The sequence below is a fragment of the Pygoscelis adeliae genome, unplaced genomic scaffold (assembly GCF_000699105.1).
Source record: "Pygoscelis adeliae isolate BGI_AS28 unplaced genomic scaffold, ASM69910v1 Scaffold160, whole genome shotgun sequence".
Lineage (NCBI taxonomy): Eukaryota > Metazoa > Chordata > Aves > Sphenisciformes > Spheniscidae > Pygoscelis > Pygoscelis adeliae.
Genome location: NW_008824035.1, coordinates 4,388,552 through 4,405,516, shown reverse-complemented (window position 1 = coordinate 4,405,516; position 16,965 = coordinate 4,388,552). Strand labels below are relative to the sequence as shown.

General features: G+C 48.5%; 1 protein-coding gene across 1 annotated transcript in view; it reads left to right on the top strand.

Moving 5' to 3' along the window:
• Positions 1–16,965, top strand: part of NRP2 (neuropilin 2) — a 115,804-nt gene that overhangs the window by 66,203 nt on the left and 32,636 nt on the right. Inside the window, exons 8-12 of the mRNA XM_009333035.1 lie at positions 6,205–6,349; positions 6,651–7,000; positions 8,123–8,267; positions 12,006–12,122; positions 14,701–14,853. Coding sequence (XP_009331310.1) covers positions 6,205–6,349; positions 6,651–7,000; positions 8,123–8,267; positions 12,006–12,122; positions 14,701–14,853 — 910 coding nt within the window. The remainder of the gene's footprint in view (positions 1–6,204; positions 6,350–6,650; positions 7,001–8,122; positions 8,268–12,005; positions 12,123–14,700; positions 14,854–16,965) is intronic.

Here is a 16,965-nt window from a genome sequence, read left to right as displayed (position 1 = left end):
GTAGCAGGGCCCGGGCAAAGCCCCTTGCTCACGGGCCTGGTGCTGGGGGGCTCTGGCCCCGCATTCCTCACCCGCGTGAATCCCCGCTGTTCCTGCGTTAGGCAAGCTCCCAGATGTCTGTATTCAAGGTGCAGATTCCTCCCTGTGTCAGTGCGGCACTCCGCATGGTTCAGGCTGCAACGGTGGAGCGAACCATGCCAAATAGATTTGTCAAGTCTGCCACGGCTTGATTTGGTGCCATGAAGAGTGGGGAGGGAGGGGAGAGGGTGGACAGAGAGGGACTCTCTATTCCTCTATATACATGCAGATATATATACCTATATATACACATATATATACACACACATACATATATATATGCACATGCACACATAGGCATATGGGGTGTATCAAACACTGCTCTGAACTTCTGCCAGCTGTGTGGGCCAAAAGCAAAGCTCTGCCATTTTATAGGCGGGTCAGCTCACATACATCTTCATCAGGGAACTAAAGCAAGAGAAAACCAGTGAGTGCAGGAGGGGTGGGGAGGGGATGGCTCTCTGCAGAGAATGGGGAGCTCTGACCTCCTCTCTATCGTCCCCCCGCTTCCCCTCCCTCTGGTGTTTCGGAGGAGAGTGGGGCCAGGGTGTTTCCCTGCAAAACGAGATGGCTCACCTTTGAGTCGCCAGCCATTGGCACTCACAGTTAGGGAAACAGGAAAGGCTTTCCCCCTGCCTGGCAGCCCGCTCCCCACAAAGCCCAGCCCAGCACACCCCGAATGTCCCCCTGTCCAGGGGGTGATGCTCTGTCTTTGCCCAGGGAGTGGGACCAGGGGGAGAGGCTAACCCAGCGACCTGGCCAGAGGTGCAGAGCTGTCTTCTGTGTGTCCCCCGGGAGAGGAGACAGGGAGGAGAGCGGCCATCACCGCACATGTTGCCCCACACTCACCCCTTACTACCCACCAGCGCATCCCCATGGGACAGGGCCAAACAACCCCTGCCCCAGAAATGCTGCTCTGGCTCTTGCCCTCCTTGTTGCATCCCCCTCTGTGTCATTGTTGGTCGATGGCCCCAGAGGTTATCTTCCAGGCACCGGCCCTGGTGTATGCGACGAGATCTTATCTAGCAGTTTGCAAATGTCTTTAGAAAAAACAACTCGTTCTTGAACCCAAGGAAGGAAAAGAGCACCTGGCAGGATTTGACCTTTTGTTTTTGGCCACTTTCTTTGGACAGATTAAGCTATGAGGATTTTATTGGAAAACAAAGTGCTCATCCATTCTGGTCCACTTCCTTTTTTGTAGGGTCTCGGGTTCCAGCTCCCGTGTGGTCTGAGCTGCTCCATCTTATTAACTGCAGAGATCAGCTCACGGGGATCATCTAGTATGGCGAGGGACGGGATGGGTTTCAGGATTCGGCATGGGTTGGGAATGTGATGGGTGCTCTCGCTGCCTCCATTGCTCTGTGTGTAAAATGGGAGGATGCAAATGAAACATTTGCTTTGAGAACCTGTAGAAGTCAATGGATGAGAAATGCCAGCAAGATCCAGCTGATGTGCATTTTCCATTTCCTACTCATTTTGATGGCTTTGTGCTTGTTATCAGCTAACCTTCCTGGGTGGTATTTCAGGTGGATGCAAGAAGGCAGGTTGAATTGCTGCAAAGAGCCAAATATCTCATCTGTGTATGGAGCTGGGGACGTCAGAGGTGTTTGGTGCTGGCAGGGAACATTGAGGATGACTCTTTGGAGACCCTTGTGCCTTCCCTTAGGAGCATTTCGCTGTCCTTTCAGTTTTTAATGAGGTCTCCTGTGTTCATTCACCTGGGGAGGGAGAGAAAAGCTTTCAGTCCTGTGGCTTCTTTATCTGGAAAACTCAGGAAAAGCTTGCATAATCAGCCAGAAGGCCACAACTGTGCTTCTACGCAGAGGCATCATGGTGCAGAGGGTTTGCCCAGAAGCATCCCCAGGTCCCAGCCTGCTTCTGCTGCTTTCACAGGCAGAACAAAGATGTCAGGCTTTGGGAAAGGCATCCCCATGCATTCATCCTTGGTGCAGTACCAGGGGAGAATTACAGCCCTGGCTTTCCTAGCAAGGCTGCAGCTTTGTACTTCTGGGCCTGATATCTCCTTTGCAGGCTAACAAAGTGCCACTCCTCGTGTCCCTGGTGGACTCCCGGATCTGAGTGGAGCCTCTCAGAAGATACGGCGCTGGCAAGCCCAGCCCAGCATGCTGTGCCTTGCCTAGACGGCTGTGCTTTGTTGAGTGTTGCCAAGTATCATTTTTCTTTTACCTCCATGTTCCTGGATTTAATAAATCCAGAACTATCCACCCTCCACTCGAGCCAGAATCCTCCCACCATCAAACATGCCCCATTTTATGCCTTCCCTATCTGACAAGGAAAATAATCTCCCCTACTTTTCTCCTTCATGCTTCTCTGTCTCAGTCCTGAGCCCTAATCCTGTTAGCATGCTTTGTTCCAGGGCTCTGTCTCCACGGGAGTAACATAATCCTACAGTAAATCTAGTGGGTCCAGAGAGACACATACATACAGATGAAGGCAGGGCTGCTGCCATCCTTGGCTTTCTCCTCTGCCTCCCCCAGCCACTTTCTTTAGCTCCCCAAGAAATTGCATAGTGGCCAAGCAGCACAATAAATAAAGCGGGAGAGAGGTTACCTCCTGCCCCCTCCCTGACTCGCTGCCTCTTCGACTTCACGGCACTTTTTGTCTCCCTGTCCTTCACTCCCTTTACTCCATACTCTGCCGTTGGCACAATTCCCATACCCACTGGAACTAATGCAGCTTCAGAAATCCCCCCATCACCCTGCGGCAGTTCCAATGTGTCAGAAATAAGACTTGTAAGTGTTGGTGTGGAGCCTGCATGTGCATGCACATGGAAAACTTGCCCAACCCTCCTCTAGCCTAGACATCATCTCTCACCACTTGTTTTCTGCAGCAAATTAATTAAGCAGGTCAGCTCTCATTGATTATCAATTTAATTTTACATGTAGACCTGCCGACTGGACTAAAACGGAAGTAAACATAAAGTATATGGGGAGGGGATGGGCAGCTTTTTGATGCAGCAGTGAAAATGAATTCTCTTGACTGCTTCTTGGAAGGTGCTTTTAATTTGTTAATGGTTTTCCCATTTGTCTTCTGGCTCCATCACCCTTCAGCGCGTGTGCGTGTGCATGCGCGTGCGCATGTGTGCTCTCTGCTGAGTGTGTATATATCTATCTCCCTAGATCACAGCCAGATTTTTTTTTTCTGCTGGTGTAAATTACTGTGACTTCTTATACTTTGATGGCGATATGTTGATTTACACCATTCGAAGACTTGGCTCAAAATATGTGCTGTGTGGGATGGGAAGCAGATAGGATGGGAGGAATAGCAATGTTCTATTTTGGTAAGGGGGAAGAAATCTTTGCTTTCTTGGCGCTCCCAATTTCACACATTTTTCCTGCTAGTTCTTCTCATGCCATGAGTGCTAATTTGAGGCAGGATGTAGAGCCTGTTCAAGTCAATGGGACTCTCTCCCCAGTGCGTTCGGGCTCTGGGGTCAGCATTTTCAGTGCAGAGAAACCGTACACTCAGGGCCAGACCCTGGTCAGCAGCTTCGGGACCTGCAGGCTCGCGATGCATTTCCACTTGGGAAGGAGGCTGAAAGGCCAGGCACACAGGAGGACCCCACTTCTCTAATAGCACTAAGTACCTGCCCTCTGAAAATGGCCCCTTTCTGTTATGCTGAACGGGGTGCAAAGCAATGATTTGCTATGATCAGTTGGGGCTTTTCAGAAACAAGGTTCACTGGGGCAGATCCTGCCAATGTGGCTGATACTAAAGCTGGAAGTCAGGTGCTGTTTCTGTCTTCATAAACTGGCAGTTCGGAGTGTCAAGGGCCCGATTCAGAGTTACATAGCTTGTTGAATGTGATCTAGTCTGAGGAAATTACTGGGCCCCTAATCTAAAGCAGAATTGAGGTTGCTCTCCTTGGAAGCAGGTGGTTAGGAGTAAGGTCGTGTAAGAGTTCCTTTCAGCAATGCATGTGGTAGCGATAAAGTTTTTGGGCTTGGTCCTGTTTCTGCTTTCTGTCAAGCTTGACTTTGCAGAAGTCAGCAACAAATTACACTGGTGTAAATTTGGATTCTGGCCCCTGATGCTCGTATGTGCGAAGTGAGCTAAAAAAGAACAAAACTGGAAATATGTTAAACCAAAAAGAGCAGCAAACCTCGTCAGTGACTGTTAAACATGCTGGTCCATATGCAACCTTTGGCTCATGGAGTCTTCAAACTGCTGATTGTGGGAAGCGAAGAGAGGTTGCCAGGAGAAGACTCCCCCGGGCTTGCTGCCCCCAGGCATCTGCTGGGGCCACCATCAGGAGCCGCCCCCTGGGACAGAGGGACCTTTGGGCTGACCTGATGTGCTGCTCCTCATGCTAAAATAGTTGCACTGGCTCAGATAAACATTTCCTGTCCTCTGGTGTTAGGTTCAGAGGTAAGGTGTTGTGTATCAGCTTCTATGTTGACATAAAGCTGGAAGCTTTGCTGTGGTGTGGAAATGTATCCTTTTGGCCTGTGTGTGTGTGTGGTTTACAAGAGACACACACACACACACACACACACGCATGCCTGGAGAGTGTTTCACAGTAACCACTCTTCTTATAGCCCTCCTGCTGGAAAAAAGGGTATTTGGTGTCTGCTGAGCAAGGAAAAGGATGGGAAGTGGGGTCAGGCAGGATAAAATAGGATATTAAAAACACATAAGCCATGCTGTGTTGCTAAACGGTAGCAGCATGATATATATTCTCCAGATTAGCATTTCTGCTCAAGTTCACATCAACCCCAAATCCCAATTACCAGCCAGATTTGCAGCCAAGGCCCTCTGTGGGGTGGCTGCTGCTTGCCCTGACAGGAGTGCCGCCATCCCGGGCTGGACGGTGATGTGCAGGGGCAGCCCAGAGCTGGTTGTGGTGCTGCGAACAACCACTGTCCCTCTCCGCGAACACCCTCTGTGTGCCCTGGTGTGCTGGATCCTGGGAGAGGAGCAGTAACGTGTGCCGTCCACAGGCCTACAGCGGTGAGAGGCTTATAAAATGCTTCCTAACCACTATTCAAGGCAAGAGGCCAGGATACAGCCTCACCCCTTTTTCTGTCCCGGATCACAGGGATATGCAGTTGAATTGTTTGTCTCTTGCCTCTGACAGAAGGAGATCGGTGCCAGAGACTATTCTCTCCTGCTTTGCTCTGAGATAAACTTAGCAGGAGCTCCTGTGCTTAGCGCTGCGTATGCAGGGTAGGAGCCTGCAGAAGAGCCCAGCCAATATCTCAGTGCGGATGCGTCTCCTGGCTGAGATCGGGGGATGCTCTAGCCCTGTCCTGAGAGCCTGCATGCTTGGAGGGAAAGCGGGCAATGCCTGCAGCCTCAGTCTGTGAGCTTTAGTGCTTTATGCTGGGAGCAGAAAAAGGGTTGAAAATTACCCTCAGGTTGGGTATTTTCTCTTTTCCCTCTTTTCTTCCCTGCTATGGCTCCGCAGCCTGAAACAGAAATGCAAGGATCCAATCCTTGTCAGGCCTATTAAAAAAATGGGCAGGAGGGGTGGATCTAATGTCCATCTGGTAGTTATTGATTATGGCCATCTGGTAAGGCAGCAGGCTTTTCATATCATGTTGGATCATAAACTCTCCCGAAAAGCTGTCTCTGTGTGGCGGGCTGCATGTGCGCTGGAGAGGCAGGGGTGAGAGGCTGGCTGGGACAGCCACTTGTCGCCCCAGGCAGAGGCAGCATCCTCCCTGCTCGTGCCACTGCTTGCGCACGATGTTTCCTGGTGGAGCTTGGTGCGAGGACATGTCAGGATATCAGCCTATCTACCCATGGAGGGGAGGCAAGATCTCATGCAGTGTTCAGGGACGTATGGCCTTTTGCGTTGGAACGGCTGTAGGTTTAGGGGTGAGCTCGAAGCAGCTGTGGCCTGATAGTTTGAGGTGCTTCAGGGTGCCGTGAGAGGCAGCAGGGCAGCAAGCTCCTGCGTCTCCTACCTGATGGACGAGTCCATCCACCATGCTGTCCTGCCAGCGGCTCAGCTTTCTCTGCCTGCCCCTAGGTGCTTGCCCTGGCCCTGCCCAGAAAGCCTCTCCTAGGTTTTCCCTGCTGAGATTATTTCGACAGCTGATCTGGTTATTTCTTTCTGCTTGGAGAGGACATAACCGTATTTGTGCCCCCTCTCCCTTGCAGACATTTCAGGCCAACGAGGATGCCACGGAGGTGGTTCTCAACAAGATCCACAGCCCGGTGCTCACACGCTTCGTGCGCATCCGTCCCCAGAGCTGGCAAAATGGCATCGCCCTGAGGCTGGAGCTGTATGGCTGCCGCATCACTGGTGAGGGTCCCCTCCTCCCCTTGGCCTCAGCCCTCCTCTCTGTCCCTCTGACAGCCTGTGCTGTGGTGCTGTCCCCTGCAGCTGTCATGGCTGCTTGGAGTGGGAACAGTGACACTGTGAGCAGCATGGAGGCACCCATCCCAAGGGATGCACCTGGGGGGACAGGCACCCAGGCTGCGGAGGCAAGGGGGAAACGCCCAGTGCTGGTACTGGTTTAGTGCCCAGAGCTTAAACCTGCGGGGAAAGCCATGAGTGCTCCCTTCAGTTGCCCCGGCTGTTCATGCCCTTTCCTTCCCTGCAGATTCGCCCTGCTCCAACTTGCTGGGAATGCTTTCCGGCCTCATCCCTGACTCGCAGATCTCGGCCTCTTCCATCAGAGGCTACGACTGGTCTCCCAGCATGTCCTGCCTGGTGAGCAGCCGCTCGGGCTGGTTTCCTCGTGTCCCCCAAGCCCAGCCTGGGGAGGAGTGGCTGCAGGTGGACCTTGGCGTCCCGAAGAATATCAAAGGCGTCATTATCCAGGGGGCTCGTGGAGGGGACAGCGTGACCACCACCGAGTCCCGTTCCTTTGTAAAGAAGTTTAAGGTGGCCTACAGCATGAATGGAAAGGACTGGGACTTCATCCAGGACCCCAAAACAATGCAAGCCAAGGTAGGCACTGCCTGGAGCAGCTGCAAAATGAGATATGTTTCTGGCTATCTTCAGTCTGCCTGATGGGATCTTGGGAAATTAGCTGTCTCTCCCCACAGAGACCTTGGGAGTTTGGGTTGTGACCATGAAATCCCAGGTTGTGTCCCCTGGTCCTGCTCCTAAGCTGTACTAGAGGCTGTAGGTTCCACCTTGCCCCAGGGCTGTCAATTTCCCTTCATTTCTTATTGTTGACCAGGCCTGGGGATGTGGACATCACCTTCTGGTCCTCCCAGCTTCTGCAGGTCAGAGCCCACGGGATAGTGTATTCAATTATGTTTGACATAAACTAATTACATATTTTAAGGGGAAAGGTGTTGCTGTTGTGGCTTGCACCTCTGGAAGAGGAAGATGAATCACAACTTCTTTTCGGGAAATTTGCTATATCTGAAAGTCCCTTTTGCCACACTGGTGTGACCCTGAAATTCCTCGTGTTTTTCCCATATCGTTGGAGTTCCCCATAATCTTTCTGCTTAACAGTATGGGAGTGGCAGGGGGCTTGAGGAATAAATGAATTCTCTGCTGCTGCCTGTTCTGTTTTTATGCAAACTGATCTGCTTCTGAAAATTTGGGTAAGTTTTAATTTTTCCTGATCCTACAAATGAGTCTTAGAAGGCCTGATGCTATCTATAGCCCTCTGTTTATTCCCCACAGACTTGAGTTCGTGCACGTAAGCTGAAAAGCAGCAGTACTTGGACTGTGAGGAAAACTGAGCATTTACACTATTATAGAACATGCAGTAGCTTCTTTATTTGGCAAAGGACAAATCTGATCTGATTTATATGTGAAGTTAGTGGATGTTCCCCAGGCTTCCCCTGTGTGGCTTGGATCAGAACCCGACCCCTGGATATAAAGCAAAGGCCAAGAGAGATTGTGCAAGTTTCTTAGAAACAGCCTGTCTGGTCCTCTTGAAACTGAGGAGGAACAGCCCAATTTCTGCTTAGCTGGACTCGATGGCCCGGAGTTGGACAGCTAAACTATTTCAAACTGTGGCTGCGTCCTGCCAGACCCAAATTATCAAGTCTGGTGGAGAGCAAGTGGGATGCACACATCACTTGCCTTTTCTCTCTCTCCCTCTCTCTGTAGCTTTTTGAAGGCAACATCCACTACGATATCCCTGAAGTCCGGAGGTTTGACCCTGTTCCTGCCCAGTATGTCCGAGTGCACCCAGAGAGGTGGTCCCCAGCGGGAATAGGAATGCGCCTGGAGGTGCTGGGCTGCAACTGGACAGGTAGGAGCCCCTGCGCCTCTGCCCGCTGGCTCCATCAGGGCCGCGGCAGGCACTAAACCAGCAAGGTGCAAGTGTAAGGTTCTTTCTTTCCCTGCTGTCCCACCTCAGGGCCATGCCGTGGCAGGGAGACTGAAGCCATGAAGGCAGGACCTGCAGTGTGGCCTGACCCCATCTTTTTACTTCCACCTTAAAAAGAACTGGCCTTGATGCAGGATGTAGCAGCAATGTTTGGACCTCAATCCAAGCTTTCACACAGAGCCCCATGAGGGGTTTGTCCCCAACTCCCTTCTCCCTCCTTTCGGATCTTTTATCTGGATGTTGTGCAGGCTTTCCCAGTCTCTGTGTTAGATAACATTTGAGCTTTTTAGTCCAAATGGGTAAGACAAAAAGTAGGAAGAGAAGCAGAGGTGCAGAAGAGGGGTGCAGTGACCAGTACAGGTATCTTGAGCTGCCACAAAAGGCTTTGCTGTAAAAACAACTGTCCCTCTCTCATTGAACCCCATGTGGAAATCCTTTTGCAGACAGCGTTGGGGATTTAACTCTACGACATCTCTACGACATTCCTAAGACCAGGAAAGTTTGTTCACTTTTGCCCACCTGTTTTTCACAAGTGGTATGCCTTGCAGCCACCATTGTTTCTAAAACAGAGGTGAAAACTGTCTAACATGCTTACTGGGACCAGTAGAGGTTGTGCCTCTGACCATCTGAGGCTCAATGGTGATTGATTGCTCCATAGTTTCATCCCCAAAAGCCAAAAATGCACCCAACAGCTCACTGGGTCTGATGCTAGCTTTTCAGTGCCAGGGGCTAGTTGTCCCTTTTTTAAATCTATTTTATTTTTTAATAATCTGCTTAAATCTGAATCTGGTGTCCAGATGTCAGTGATAAAGAGGTATGATTTCCATTTTATAAACACATCTGTAGAAGGCATTTTCTTGTAAGAATTCCCATTCTAGGAAGCTTAAAAGACACAGAGCTTTTTTCCACCCTTTTGCGGAATCTTTACTACCCTTTCCTCCTGTGATGTGCTCTGAGATGCATTACAAACACTTAACAGCAAATCACACAACACACGTACATGCAATTAATAATGATCCTTTGTCACCTTTGAAGTCAATGGCAAATCTCCCCCTGGAGGGGGAATCCATTGTAAATGATCTAAACTTTAAATCAAGATTAGATCTTAATTTAAATCTTACAACATCTTTGGGGTGTTGTAGAAGCACACGCCGTGGCTTTCATGCAAGCAGTGAGGGCTGAGGCTCCATGCAGAAGTGGTCGGGCAGCTCCCACATCGCTGCTTCCTGCAGCTCCTGGGAGTCTCCATCTGCCAGATTTCTGCAGACCATTGCTGGTTGGTGCATCACAGCGCTGCTTCCCTGCCGCAAAGGGAGGCAGTCGCACAAGACGTCCAACCATGTACATGTCAGCCCCTCCATTGCACTCCTCCAAATTAAAGAATAGGAGGAGTTTGGCATCCTCAACTTCTTGTGCTATTTTTGGTCCAAAGTTTCTTTTACAGCCATGTCCACACTCAGTTTCAATATCAGCAGCAACAGCCCATGTTTTTTCCAGGCAGGGTGCTTTATGGTCATTTCCCAGTGTGGCCATCTAATTATTTGCACATTGTAATGTTTAAAACTCAACTGCCAAGTCATAAATATTCGTAGCTTTATTGATCTACAGGCATTCAGCTTTGTAATCAGAGCAGGGCTTGTAATCCTGTGGATTCACCATGTTATAAAAAGCATTTATATCCCTGATGCAACCTGGGGAGCAGAGATAGCCCATGGCATTATCTGCATGCTAAATCCAGGCTGACTACATGCAGCAGTCCTTGACAACGCCAAGATACAGCCCTCCTTTGCTGGGAGGACCCAGGCACATTACAGAACTGGCTGTGAAAAGCCAGGCAATTGCACTTGCTTGGGAACAAGATTAAGAGATGGATTAAAACAAGCTGATTGAAAGTATTTTCAAGTGAGGGCCTAAGCCCATGTGTACCCTGCCCAGCTGTTTCTATTTCTTATCAGCAATGAGCATCTTAATTACTGAGTCAAACAGGTAACTTAACAGCAACTGGGCTCACAAACTAGTTGGCTAGTAACTCAAAAATTGGGAAGCAGGCAGTCAGCAACTGGCTTCTTTCAAAGACCTGCCAAAATTTTTCCTCTGAAGAGTGGAGATTGATGAATGTTCACTTGCAGCTGGTTTTCTCTCCTTTGAAGTTCCAAACATCTGGTTTCAATTGCTCAGTGACTTTGCATTTTGATCAGCAGTTACCACCAGTTGCACAGACACTTGCTGGGCCAGGGAGAGAGAAAGCGAGCAAGCAAGACCTCTCTTTTTCACTTTCCATTTCACACATCACGTCGTCCTCCCTGCTATTTTCATTATCTCTTGTATCCATCGTGTTGCGGCTCTGCCATGGTAACTGATTTTTCAAGATATATTTCTGCGGCTTGTCCAGGGCAATGCAACACTTTTGATTTACATCTGCTCAGCATCTGTGTCCCGTATGGGACTTGACTTTCAAGGTCCTTCCACACTGTCACATTTCAGCTATAAATCTCAATATACAAGAACAACAACCTGAAAAAATGTACCAGCTCTAAATAACTTGCAGCTTTTGATATGTTGCTTTCACCTGTTGCTTTTTTCTTTTTCTTTTCTTTTTTATGACATTTTTCTGTGCCTGGCTGCTTGCAATTTGCTTCTTGGTTGCATGGGGTTGTAACAAATGTGAACTTAAAAATTAAAAGACTGAGGTTATTTGGTATTTTATCCTGAACAAAAGACAGCCACTGGAAAAAAAAGAAGTAAAAAAACCCTGAGAGTTTGTGTGCAACATATTTAATAACAGGAAAATAAAAGGGCAGAAAGGAGCCTATGGAAAATATTCAATGTATTTAGCCATTTCCTCCTGCTTCTGGCTTTATTAAATGATATCCTGAAGGGTGCCGACATAGAAACACAATCACACATGACTGAGCAAAGCAGGCTCTTTTAAAAAGTGGAAAGAATCAAGCCTGCTGTACTCCAGTTAACGCACCCGTAAAAGGAGAGACTGCTGGAACCTAATGTCGTTTACTGTTGATCTTAATATCCTTCCCTTTCTTGCTTAAATTTCCCCTGACACCTGCTTGGAGGTTGTTTCACACGGGCCGTGTTGGAGAGAGGGAAATTGGACAGAGACCCTTTGAAAGCGTGGTCAGGAGCCTGGAGTGTGAAACCAGATGCTTTCTGCAGCGAGCCAGAGCACACTAGGGGATCCTCTGGGTCCGTTTGCGGTTACGTCATTTGTGGGTTTGAGTGACTTGTTTTATAAATTGGCACAATTGGTGGGAATGTTGTGTGTGTTTTTTTAACGTGTCATATGCCTTTATGAAAGAAAAAGACGTTCTGCCTGTGATCTCTCTTATCCAGTAATGACAGCTAAGCAGATTGCCAACACCAGTGTAGATTAAAAAATTAAGAGAAAAAGTAGCATGTATGTCTAGAGGAGAGCCGTGTCCAACGGGAACTCTAAATCAAAGGAACTCCCATATGGAAGCAGCCAGTTCACCTGAAGTTCAAACCATGCTGACATTTGTAGCACGTGAAAATTTCATGGTATTCTTGTTCTATCTCTTCCTGCCATTATAAAAACATGAGAAAAAGATTTTTTGCTTTGTTTCCTCCTACCTGGGCTTTTTGTACTGTCTATTGAAATAGCATCTTTACTCCATTATTTTTCAGATGTAAAGCCCACTGCACAGACTCTAGTGCCCACTTTGAAGAGCGAAGAGACCACCACCCCATACCCAACTGATGAAGAGGCAACGGAGTGTGGTGATAGCTGTGGAGAAGAGGAGGGTATGTATCAGAGCAGCACATCTTTATCTCAATAAATGATGGGTTAAGAGCTAAGCAAATACTCTTATCTTCCCATTAGCTCCTATACATGGGACTGATTCCTGGAAAGCTTAGAGTAATATTATTAGTGATAGGCCAAGATAAAAAAAAAAACAAAACCAAAACCTGCCAAAATCTGATAAGTTATATCAAGGAAGGATGCAAGAATAAGAGATAGCAGCTAATTCAGTCCCTAGGGTATGAGACTTGAAGAGCTGCTCTCCCAGCCTCCTTACGTGACCTGAAGAAACTCACTTAGTGCCCTGTTCAGAGCCACCTCCGTTCCAGATCCCCTTGGCTGGGTGTCATAAATTCAGAAGGTGATTCAAGGGAGAGATTCAGGCTGCCTGGTATGCAGGGCTCCTTTTGCAGAGGTCACAACTGTGGGAGTAAATCATGACATGTAGAGAAGGCTGATGTCCTGAACACCTATCTGTTAAGGATCATCTTCCCTAATGTCAGCTGCTTAAAATTTAGGAGGACAGTCTGGGCTCCTTGTGCAGGCAGCAGAGAGAGGGGAACACTAACTCCAGGCAAGAGTTTGTCGCCCCAGTCTTAGATGGCTGTCAGATGTACAGGGACTGATTTGGTATCTGTGGCACTTGCCTGCCTCTTCTGACTATAGGAGAGGCTGAATGTTAGTTTAGACAACATGCTGTGCTTGTTAAGAGCCAGTGCTGGGGGGGACTAATCTTCTCTGCCTCAAATACCTACCTGTTAAAGCAGACGTCATATTCTTCTGCTCCTTGCAAGGGGGATGTGAGCATCTAAAGCTTGTGAAATGTCCAGATTAAGGGGAGAGGGCATGGCAGAGCTGTGCAGGGTTAGTTGTACAGTGCAGTGTGCAGGAGATGCACATCCCTGGGCACGACAGCAGAGCCTGGACTTCAGCACTGGGGCTGGGGCATTTACACAAGGACTTCAGTGAGAAATCTCATGAGGAAAAGCTATCCTTTGAGATAGCTCCTAGGACTTCTGTCTCTTCAGCTTCCAGTCCCAGAGAAAAAATTAATGGGTTTTAAAATAAATAAATTTAAAAAAGAACATTAATTGGCTTTTTCACAGCTCCCATCAGGATTCTGCTGTAGTTCAGTTCTGGAAATGCAAGTTGCAGAAGTAGCTCAAAGGGCCTGATTCTCATTGCTTTGCCTCAGTGATAAGGCAACCCTGCTACCTCAGTGTGCAACCCTGCTACCATTGAGGCAGTCGGGAAGCTGCCGAGAGGAAATTTAGGCCAGTAATAGTCTTTGCAACAACACGATTCCTGGGTGCAGTCCAGGGCAAGAGAACGAGCGGAGTATGCTGTGGAGCGTGGAAGCAGCCTCCCTGTCAGCTTCCCTCAGATTTAGCAACAATTTTCATTCTCATACTCCATAAACAATGAGTGTGTTTCTCTGGACAATCAGATTTATGACAGCCAAACAGAAACAATGCTGCTCTCCAGGGTATGAGATTAGATTGGAATAAAAGGATCCATGAACTGCATTGTTTTATTTCTAAGTGGGAGCATGTAAAGAAAGCCTTCTGCCCCTTGCAGCAAAAAGTTCCCCTGATGCCTATCGCTTGAGTCACTCACCTCCTTCTGGCTATCGCTCATTTTGTGAGCACTGTGATTTAAAACTTCCTCTTTGCTCACGAAAAACCCGGCCTATAATTGGGCTCTGACGTGTGTGTCCGCTGAGTGCTTGGGGTGGTCTCAGACCATTTCTGCAGCCTCCATGCCTCATGGCTGCTTCCCCAACCGAAGGAGCCAGCAGCTGCCTTGCTGCTACATGGAGCCCCTGGCATGTGCCCTCCTGCCCACAGACCTGTCTCTGCAGGAAGGCTCTCCAGAGCTTTTAAAGCTGTTGACACAGAGGAATTAGCTCTGCTCCTGTTTCTCAGATGAAAAGTTAAATGACTCGCCCAAAGACCATGTGGTGAGTCCATAGTGGAGCTAGAAATAGAGGCTGGCTCCTTTCACTCAGAATCCAAAAGCTTGAGCTCATGGTGGCCCCATGTTTCCTCTGGTGGCATTTCCACGAGAAGGTAGGAAGCAGTGAGTGACAGCTCGCCACGTTGACAGACAGCTCCCGTCTGGTGTAAGTGGCTAGATCTGTCACTCAGGAGCTAGGTTTCTGGAGCATTTGAGATTCTCCTTTTGGAGCCAGAGCAGGAGCTGATGAGCACAGGGCACTCAGGAAGCGCATTTCCCTGACATTTAAGAAGGCATTTAATATTTGACCGCTCTAGGGGATGAAGAGAAGGTGCTGATTAGAGTCTGGAAGCATTTGGTACTTGCTTTTATATTTGCTTAGTTTGGTGGATTAGCCGCAGAATGTGGTGTGAGCATTTTGATGATGTAGAACTTAAGGCTGATCCCTGGAGCTGACGAAATGTGAGATAGGTTAAAAGCATCAGTATGAGTGAGATTTCATGCTTTCTTCAGTATTTATGGCTTGCCAGCTATTTTAGTTTTAGGTTGTTTTTTAATAGCAACCCTTCATGGGTAGGTCATTTTTTAATCCAACTTTATTTTGCTTCTATTTCTTTTTATAAGATTTCCACCTCCCTGCGAACTTCAACTGCAACTTTGATCTCCCTGAAGACCTCTGTGGTTGGTCACACGACTTTGCAACGGGTTATACATGGTCTTTTCAGCCTACAAGCACCTGGACTGGCAACTCTGAACCAAGCCCTGAGACTGTGCCTGGTAAGATGGTTAATACCATACCAAAGCAGGGAAGAGGGAGCTGATGGGGCTTTCTCCGTGTGAACAGTATGACTGATTATTACACAGCTATCAAGAGTTGTGAAGACTGTGCAGAGCTGAACGTTTTCTTTTGTGGAAGCTTTCAGATGCTTTGCTGTATGGTTCATGACTTATTTATAGGACTGTGACCGCTGGCACTGAATTATACTAACTATCCTCTTGAGATAGCCTTGAATCAAACACTGGGCTTTGAATCCCCTGTGACTGTGAAGGTTAGCCCAGGCTTTTTTCAACATCCTGATCCAAACGTCCTCTGTAGGACCCAATGCTTTTTCCCCAGAATGCATTTCCTCATTTGTTAGAGATGCATTTCTTCCTCCTATATGTTGCTCAGATTGCCTATAGTCCTCAGCTGTTCTGCACTCTGGGCTTACATAGGCTGGATTTCAGCCTCCTGCAAGTGAAAGATGAGCTAAGCCCTAAGAATGCTGAAATGTGCCAGCTTCTTGCTGTTTGACTTTTGCTCTTTTTCTCTTCTGTGCTTTGGAAGCAGAAGATTTGAATGAGCATGGCAGATCCTAATTTATGGAGGACCTCACTGAGATGTGCTGGCATGGGTTGGAAGGGAGCGTGCCTCTGGCAGTGTGGTTGATAGATCAAGTTCTTCAGCTTCACATCTTGGAACTCACCCTGGGACTAGTACCCTTTCCATACCTTCATTGACTTTGTGGCACGGGTGGTATGAAGAACTTTTGCCAGTTTCCTTATAACAGTAGACTGCGTCACCATAGCATCGCTTCTCTTTACTATCAGTCATTGCTTATGAAACTCAAGGCTCCCCCAGGGACAGCTGGCTGATCTTACCTGTCTTCAGCTCTGCCCTGATGCCTGGTGACTCCAATGTCTGCATGCCATGTGCCCAGGGAGCCATGCATGCTGTGGGCTCCTCCCCGCCCTCCCCCTGGTAAGGTTGAGTCTCGAGATGCAAACATTCAGGCGAACCTGTTAGCCACCTGGCAGAGGCGCTGGCCAGATTGGCAGTGCTGCCAGCCAGTTGGAAAGCCGTGCAGCCAACACCTGGTAGGCAGTGCTAAAGAGGAAAATATGTATTCCAGAAACATATGGGAAGAGGAGAATCTGCTACATCTCCACACACAAATCACCCCCACACAAATGCACACATCATTTCTCTCTTCAGCTCCTGAGGTGCTCGGCATTTTTCTAAGAAGAGACATGGTAATGCTGTAAGTGCAGCCTATATGGACATCTGACAAATTCTTTGGCGTGACATAGGGTCACAGTGTCTGCTATGGAGAAAAACATTTTCATATTTCAAGTGTTTATCTCTTCAGCATTTGAGTGCTTTAGAAGATTAATATCTGGAGCTCAGTGGAGCCTCAGGCAACAGGAGAGAACACTTACAGCCAGCCCCTGACTTAATAACCCTCCCCATCTCATTCACTGTAATAATGTTTAATTAATATAAGCCTCCTGCAAGTAGGATAAAAATTACTTATTTTTATAACTCAGACTCAATTTTTCATTTCATTTCCTCTCCCCCGAGTCTCCCTACAATTAGTTGGCCATAGTTTCTTAGAAGACTCTGTTGTATATGCGCATGCATGTGTTCGCTCGTGCACAGCCCGGGAGAGGCTGGTGCTGCCTCAAACAGCTGAACACGCAGTTCTGGTTTTTACCCTTCTTCTACCCTTTCTTCTCTTTCTTAGTTAGTTATGAATTGCAAAACCTCATCGCTGCGGCCAGGGGAACGTTTTCGTACTGAATTTAGTGATCTGGTTTTGTGCCAGTGTGGAGACCTCTCCCTTACGATGCTGCACTGAGCCAGGCACCGAAGCACCGACAAGGTGCAGGCAGGCGCTCAGGCCCTGCCTGGCAAGTCACAGGCTGTAAGGGCAGAGGAAGAGGAGGGGGTAGCAGGTCCAGCTGGCTGAAGTGACTTGGCGGTGGAGGAAGTCAGCAGCAGACACCAGGCACAGGCTGAGGTATGGTTGTTGGTGCTGCCATGGGATGAGCCTCCTGGCTGGGTCAGGCAGGGAAGGGCCCTCCTGGCGGCCATGCCACTGGCCGGCATGCAAAGGCGTCGCTGCCGCG